The following is an 8,698-nucleotide window of genomic DNA, read 5'->3' as shown; positions in this document are numbered from 1 at the left end:
CCCACAGTTATCGTATGTAATAAACCTTTTAAAATTACTTAAGCGGAAACGACAGTGGTCGTAAACCGGAAGAACCTCGTTGTTGGTCGTCCTTTTCCATTTGTGGCTGCCAGCATGGTAGGATGCATTAGAACGAGCTCCCAACATATCGATGCCAATCGTATTCATAGACATAACAGATATACTTATTTACTGAAAACATAATCATTCTAAATAGTAAAGCGACATTTGAAATACATATTTTTGTCTGATTAAATGTTATAACATGAAATATCACCGTTTCAGTCGCATCGTAAGTTCTCGGCACCACGTCACGGTTCAAAGGGCTTTTTGCCCAAGAAGAGAAGTAGTAGACAACGTGGCAAAGTCAAGTCCTTCCCTAAGGATGACAAGAGCAAACCTGTTCACCTGACAACCTTTTTGACGTATAAGGCTGGCATGACCCACATTGTCCGCGAGGTCGACAGACCCGGTTCCAGTAAGTGAGATGTTTTAGCCGATTATGAATTCCTAAGAAGATATGCTTGGACACATTCTGTTATTCCGTCCTAATTGAAACAAATTACGGGATTTGAATTATTTTGTTTTGAGTTGATTTAGTACATTTTGTTCTTTTGCCAAGGAAAACATTGTTGAATAGAAGTTGAATAGTTAACTTCCCTCATGCTTATTCCTTCACTACAGAACATGTAATAAAAAAAGCCATTGAAATAGTTTGACATGTATCTACTGCCCCACTCTTGCAGGCTGTAGCTAGTCATGTTATTTCTCTCATCAGAAACCAATAAGAAGGAAGTTGTGGAGGCTGTCACCATCCTTGAGGCACCACCAATGGTTATTGCTGGTGTCACAGGATACATTGAAACGCCCCATGGACTGAGAACCCTGAAGACTATCTGGGCTGAACACCTCAGTGAGGAGTGCAGACGCCGATTCTACAAGAACTGGTAACTACTCGTGCAAAGTTAACAATTGTAAAGTAATATGATGCATTATCCTCAAAGTTGTTTCTTGGTAGAATAGTCCCAAAGTACCTTATTCTTGTAAAATCTGGAGATTGGCTGGTTAGGCTGTGATGTTGATAGCGTGTTATTAAGATCACTGCTCATGCTTTCAGTTACGAACCGATTCCGACTCAATTATTTACTCGATGCATTGATATAGTGGCATATTGCAAGTGGAGTGTTGAGCTTTAGTAACATTCAATCACCTTACTTAAAATCCATTTATATGGGTAACCTAAGTTGTCAATATAAGCAGTGTGATAAGGAAAGGTCTGAACTTGTCTGTAATTATCAACATGTTTTGAATGTTAACAAACAGAACAGCTGTTTTTGTGAGAACTTTTACAGGGTCCAGCCTGTTCGACAACTCTTTGCTCCTCTCAGTTCAAACTGATGAGCATTTACCTATCCATCTCCGCTCATGGACTCAGTTCATGATGAGATATACTGGATGATTTCATTAGGTCTCGATCCAAGAAGAAGGCATTCACCAAGAGCAACAAGAAGTGGCAGGATGAAGCTGGCAAGAAGGAAATTGACCGGGACTTCGGCAAGCTGAAGAAATATTGCACCATCATCCGTGTCATTGCACACACCCAGGTAAAGCTTACTTAGGAATTATGAGCCGGTATACTTTTTTATCCTGCGCCACGAAGTGGAAGGGGGATATAGGAATGGGTGCTGTCCGTCCGTCACATTTCGTTTCCGGAGCAGATCTTGAAAATCGTACTGTATTTCTTCACCAAACTTGGCACATAGATAGGTCTAGTGGTGAACTAGATTTGAACTAATTTTTTAAAATTATTTTTCGAGTTTCCATGGCAACGACTTTGATTTAGACTGAAAATGGCGGTAGTCCTCGTTTCCGGAGCAGATCTTGAAAACTGTACCATATTTCTTCACCAAACTTGGAACATATTGTTGTCTTTTTGAATAAATTTCCTTCCTTGTTGGTAAGTTCAGCATTGCTTAAGTGTATGTTCCTCCAAAAGTGTCATGGACACAGTTGTTGCATTCACTAACTTCATGCAGAAACAAGACCACCTCCGTGGTGTAGTGGTAGAGCGGAAGGTCCGGGGTTCGATCCCTGGCCGTGTCATACCAAAAAGATGGTACTTGTTACCCTGTCTGGTGCTCGGCGTTAAGGGGCTAAAACAAGCACTGGTTGGCTTGGGGTCAGTATACTGTGTCTGAGTGGGGTATTCATGTTAAACTGCGGCATGGTATCTCAGTGAGCTAGCACTATAAATCGGCATCAGTCTGGACGAGTACAAGCAGCCACACAAACACACACACGTACATGCACGTCGCTATATAAGTGCAATAATCTTTGACGCGACGTTAAACCCCATTTCACCTCACCTCATCTCATGCTTAAACACAACTCATTACAAATACAACAGTGTAACTGATCTTAAACCTACTCAACTGTATAAACACTGTATATTCTTGTAAACCATACTCTGTAATTCACTTGCTAGATAATGGTGTTAGAACCTACATCGAAACCATCGCTCCTAATTGTATTAAAGAAGTTGCTCGTCAATATGTCTCATCCTTACTCATTACAAATTCAGTTACCTATTCTATCATAAACTGCAGATGGCAAAACACCAGTAGCAACTTTTATTAGTGCTGCAATTAGGCCATTTACAAAAAGGCCCAGTGAACATAGTTCACAGGAGCTAATGCATTGCACACAAACGGACATATATTGGCGGGGGATGTGAGTATTTCATGCTTGTTCAATTTTGTGACACATTTTCAACTGGCTAATGAACAGCAGAGATGCAATGCTCTGGGTCTGTTCGTAGATCAATTACGACTTTTCTTTTTTTTTTCCAATGTTAATATTTGTGATTTGATAAGAAAAGAAAAAAAACAACTTTAGCTGTGATAATACATATTCTTTTTATAAGCAATATATTTTTTTAATTAATATTATGTTGAGTAAATGGACAGCATTAAAATTTCCCTGTCCTAAGTATGTTTATAACAGTTATGGCACAAATGTCTCCGGTTACAAATAGTTTTCATCACCAAATTAAATTAGAGTTCGCATTGTTTACAGACCGCCGTCATATAGCTGGAATATTGCTAAGTGGTTCTTTAAACAACAAACAAGTAATACAATTAATAAAACAGAACTGAAAAATAAGATCGTAAGTCCTTGACCCATTTTCATGTTGATCCGCTTGCAGCTTTGAAACTCCAGTAAGGGAAAAATGTTTGAGAAAAAAAAAAGATATGATTGTTTCTTCAATGTGAAAACATGGATTTTACTAGATTTGTTGTGTGATCTATGAGGTTGATGTAGATATGACATCAGATGTTTTTTTTAAAACTGAATTGACAAATGACATCCAGAAGTTACTGTGCATGATATTTTCCACTCACCTATTGTTAATCAAATTATCTTGGACTGAAACATTGTAACATATATAACTCGCTCAACCTGGATTGTCCAGATTGATGTCATTACTTCCTTGTTTACCATTTTTAATGTAACTCCTTAGTGATACCAAAACCTTTCTGGCTTGTTAAACTAATGTCTCTGTACGGTTTATGTATGTATGTATTTCCGGTCATGCATGCATTGGTCAGTTCACTTTCACAAGTAATGTGCCTCTCTGAATGTTCATTAGTTTCTGTATTTGTTACAGACTAAGCTGCTCCGAAAACGCCAGAAGAAGGCTCATTTGATGGAGATTCAGCTAAATGGAGGCAGTATTGCCGACAAAGTTGACTGGGCCCGTGAACACCTGGAGAAGCCTGTTCCTGTCAGTGCTGTGTTCGAACAGGATGAGGTCATTGATATCATCGGCGTCACCAAGGGTAGAGGAGTGAAGGGTAGGTTATAGTTGGTTGCATATACTAGCCTGTTTTATACATTCTTATACATGTTTTAATTTTATTAATGCCAGAGTACTTGCCATGTTTATAATGAATCGTTTTGCTCATAGGTGTGACTTCCCGTTGGCACTGTAAGAAACTGCCCAGGAAGACTCACAAGGGTCTGAGGAAGGTGGCCTGTATTGGAGCGTGGCATCCCAGCAGAGTTCAGTACACTGTGGCCAGGGCCGGTCAGAAGGGCTATCACCACCGTACTGAGAGGAACAAGAAGATCTACCGCCTGGGTGCAGGCATCCACACCAAGGATGGCAAGGTTATTAAGAATAATGCTGCTACTGACTTTGATCCCACTGAGAAGACCATAACACCAATGGGTGGCTTCCCTCACTATGGTGAAGTAAGGAATGACTTTGTGATGATCAAGGGATGCTGTGTTGGACCCAAGAAGAGGCCGCTCACTCTGCGAAAAGTAAGTACATTGTTGCATGTTTGTTCAAAGTTTCATTTATATGCGTTAATTCGAGAATCAAAATAGCTATACTGTGCTTGGGGTCACTTCAGTCCTGTAAATTGGATTAATATTTGTAATGCCAATTGAGCATCCCATTGAGTTTTGCTGTTCCCTCCAGTTGCTATTTCATTTGTTAAACACAAGCTTTTAGCTGCATGATACTGCCTCCTCCAAGCTTGGTGTGAGAACCCAGCATGTGATGAATACATGGAATCTGTGCCCCCTGCCAGGGGTACCTGAACTTTGTGTGGAACTAACCATGTTGCCTTCCTTCTGATGCTGTATTCTATAGTAAACCATAACCAGCTTGAATGTTTAGAAGCACATCAGGCATCTGTCTTACAATAAACTTCAATTAAAGTCTCTAAATAAAATTTTATTCCAGTCCCTGATCACCCATTTCAAGAAGCGCTTCATGGAGAAGATTACCCTCAAGTTTGTGGACACCGCCAGCAAGTGGGGCCATGGACGTTTCCAGACCCAGGAGGAGAGAAGGAACTTCATGGTAAGAGAATGAAAATTGGTCCTGAAGCTTTAGTACACGCTTGTCCACATATTTCAGAATTGGACACTGCACCTTGCCTGGAACCATAGTTGGGTCAAATGTGCAACATGTGTATGAACTCCATGGTGGAGGTGTTTAGACTGCTTTAAGTTAATTTTCATTGTTAAAAAAATTTGTCATATACTTGGTTGCATTTCCTCTAGAACTGTTCTGAAGTGATGTAGGTCAGAATTTACTAGGTTTAAGATGGTAATCTGATTTGTGTTTAGCCATTGACAACATTGAACTTTGTTTCAGGGCCCGCTCAAGAAGGAGCTGGAAAGGAAAATCTAAGCAAGTCGTTCTTCTCCTGTATTTCCTTTGGAAATAAATTCATGGAAGCTAAATTTCGGAGTTGTTTGAATTTGACTATATAGAGTGAATCTGGGAAGACAAATCTGTCTACATGAGCAAAGATGATCAGGATGACGGCAATGTAGCCCATTAAAATTTATGGACCCCATTCTGCCCTGGCATGCATTGATTGAAAATTTCCAACAATCAGAACCAATATGGATGCCTGTTCATAACCCAAGAAATGACATGAAAGGTCAAGGACACATGTCACACACTAGTCAGTTTTTTTTTTTAGAAATATTTTATTCCCTCCCTTAAGATCTGAACCAACCAACTGATACCAATACAATACTGCTATCAGTATGCTACTGTTTTAATATTCTAAGCTAACAATACTGTTACTAACACTCATATCTGGGGTAGAATAGGTCTTCAGCAACCCATGCTTGCTGTAGAAGGCGACTATGCTTGTAAGAGGCGACTGACGGGATGGGGTGATCAGGCTCGCTGACTTGGTGCATGTCATCGATCTCATTTGTGTGGATCGATGCTGATGATATTAATCACTGGATTGTTTGGTCAAGACTCTATTATTTACGGTCATATAGCTGGAATATTGCTGAGTGCAGCGTTTGCCAACAAACCAACAAATATAACAATACTAATACACCCCCCATAAGATCCGGGGTAGAATAGGTCTTCAGCAACCAATGCTTACTGTTAAAAGCTGACCATGCTTGTAAGAGGCGACTAATAGGATCACGTTGTCAGGCTCGCTGACTGGTTGATGCATGTCATTGTATACTAATTGCGTGCATCGATGCTCCAGTCAATCACTGGATTGTCTGGTCCACACTCGATTTACAAATTTACAGTGTTGATTCTCACACCCTGGCGTCTATTAAAAGTTGCATACGAGCACAACGATCTCGATACGGGCTTTACAAATTTGGTACGAGGTGGCTACGAGCTGCTAAATAATTCGGCGGGAATTTGTCACATGATTTGACATGGAGGCTCGTATAGCTCGTATTAGCAACTCGGCAATATATTTTGCAGACGATCCTCATACGAGGTCTGTACGAGCACCACGAGTGTGGGAGGTTTAGTTCGACCTCGCTACGAGCTCCATACGAGTACTCCCGAGTCAGCTCTAGTCCATACTCGGGACGCAACTCAGCAAAGTGTGAGAGCCCCTTTACACGGTATGAGAGGTACTTCCTTCCTCCTTACGTTATCAGTGGTAAATAAACAAACATTTTTAGTCCACTGGTCCTTATAATGATAACATATAACAAAACTCTTTAAAATGGCAAATTGCTACTATTCCTTATTATACCTTAACTATTGGGCAGTTTGACAAGAGCTCCAGGACTAGCCAATTTCTACCGCTGCCGTTATTATAAGGATGGCCGGCTAGTTCCGTGACACTACAATATGAAATCAGCAACTACAGTTAGTTGGGTGTCATTACATACAAAAATGCGTCAATACTCAGATTTACATTTCGCCGAGTGGAACTGTTTATACTTTAGTCATATGCTGTTGTTTTTGGAAGTGGCTGCTACCCTGTCCCGCTATTTAAAATTTACACTGACCCATACTACCCAAGTTACCCTGACCTCCCTATTATTATACAAAAAAACACCCCAGCTATCAGCCATATAGTCACGCTACCCTGAATCTAACCCGTTTTCCATGGTATTACCTGACAGTATCTACACACCCACTGAAATGACGAACAAGACGTCCACATCAGCCAATTAGAAAGCAGCTTTCTCGAGCTTTACGGCACTCGTTTCAACCTGGCAACTTCCACTTCAGACTACGCTTGAAAAATATGTTGACACAGTTCTGATTTCAACTTTTGAAAACTGAACAAACGAACCTTCCCGAATGTCTAAATATATGGTTGAGATTGCATGGCAGTGCTTCCCACGTACTGTGCAACGCCTCCTCCGTTCAAATGTTTACCCCACGGAAGCGAGAGACAGACGATAATTTTGACGGAATCAGTCGTACGGGTCGTAACTGTCGTAAGTAATACCCCGGGTTAACGTTTTCGAGGTTGCATGATTAGAAAACACATTCCGACTGTCACTTTCATGATCTGGTAAGTGACGCGATTGGTCGGTTGAAAGGTCGTTCTGACGTGACCCGTAATGGGATGTTCTCAGATCTTTGTTTGGCGACAGCGAGAACTAATATCTGATTTAAATGAGATTGGGATGTAGTGTATACCCCCCCCCCCCCCCCCCGACACTAAAACAATGAAAGGTTTCCTCATAGAGATCAAATTTTATTAAGTTTCCACAACAGATTGTTACACTGGCCAGTACAGAGGTCAAAGTAATTTGTTGAGATTGGTTATAACAACAAGGGAACTCACCTGGAAGAGATTATATTGTAATTACAACCTCTAATGTCATTCATGTATTTCAGGGCACAGTGGAAAACAATTAAGTTAACTGAGGTAATATGAGTTACCCCCCTTTAGCTGTAAGCCAAGTGTGGTGAACTTTGTCACAATTTACTCAACTTTCTGTCCTCTTATTTCCGCCTCTTACGACAAGCATAGTCGCCTTTTATGGCAAGCATGGGTTGCTGAATACCTATTCTACCACGGATCTTCATGGGTCTGTTAAATAGGGGACAGATGTGGAGGAACAGCCGGCCATGGCAGTACAGCAATGGTATGCTTCCTGAAACAGTGTGTTACAACATTTGCAACATGTGGGCGGGCACTATCCTGCTGCAACGTGACGTTACGTCCATTTGCACAGTGGGTAGAATATGAACTATGTCGCCGCGGTAGCGTACGCCATTCAAATTGCCATTAACTGTGCCATTAAGAGTTGTCTCCCACGACTGATTCTTGTATACTTGTCTTAGAACACAACCATATACTCGAGGTCCACGGATCACATATTGATCAGCGTCTGCAGTAAACAACTCACACAAGCGACATGGCCCAGGCGTCGGCTACGAAATTCATGATATACATGCAGTTGGAGCAGCATTGATTACCGGGATCTAAACCATGGCTCGTTTGTCTTTGTCTTTCCTGTGCATTAACTAACTGAAGTTTAAGGTAAACATCATTTGCAAACTATGGAATTGCTTTCAAACTTTATCATTTACCTTGATAGAACCCTTTCACAAAACACGCATGTTGATCAGTCATGTTCGTAATTTTAACCACTAGCTATCTGACCCAGATTTACTATTTACAACCCACATTGAAAATCCTGTTGGGTGCGGCGTTAAAGTGCAAGTCTCGTGGGAAGGTACAACCAGTGCAGGACTGGCTAGGCCATGACATCGTTAATGCAAATATGGTATTTGAAATATCGTCATGGGCGCGTAAATATGGTTATTTTGCACTATAGTTCTGACTATCAATTCAAAGACTGAAACGAAAACACATGGAGACTTTATTTATACAGGCTCCATACATGGTCTCTGTAAGTTGAGATGTTCTCCAAAAAT

The 8,698-nt window shown here is 40.9% G+C and overlaps 1 protein-coding gene across 1 annotated transcript; it reads left to right on the top strand.

Annotated features, from left to right (window-relative positions):
- Window positions 1-35: 35 nt before the first annotated feature.
- Window positions 36-5,259, top strand: LOC124139820 (60S ribosomal protein L3-like). The gene is made up of 8 exons (XM_046507172.2): window positions 36-117; window positions 286-478; window positions 779-947; window positions 1,469-1,604; window positions 3,668-3,854; window positions 3,968-4,326; window positions 4,754-4,873; window positions 5,171-5,259. The coding sequence occupies exons 1-8, from the start codon at window positions 115-117 to the stop codon at window positions 5,204-5,206; spliced, it is 1,203 nt and encodes a 400-aa protein (XP_046363128.1). The 5' UTR covers window positions 36-114; the 3' UTR covers window positions 5,207-5,259.
- The last annotated feature ends 3,439 nt before the right edge of the window (window positions 5,260-8,698 follow it).

This window comes from Haliotis rufescens, unplaced genomic scaffold (assembly GCF_023055435.1).
Source record: "Haliotis rufescens isolate VD_foot unplaced genomic scaffold, xgHalRufe1.0.p SCAF_28, whole genome shotgun sequence".
Lineage (NCBI taxonomy): Eukaryota > Metazoa > Mollusca > Gastropoda > Lepetellida > Haliotidae > Haliotis > Haliotis rufescens.
Note: the sequence above shows the minus strand (reverse complement) of the source record. Positions and strands in the feature narration are given on the sequence as shown.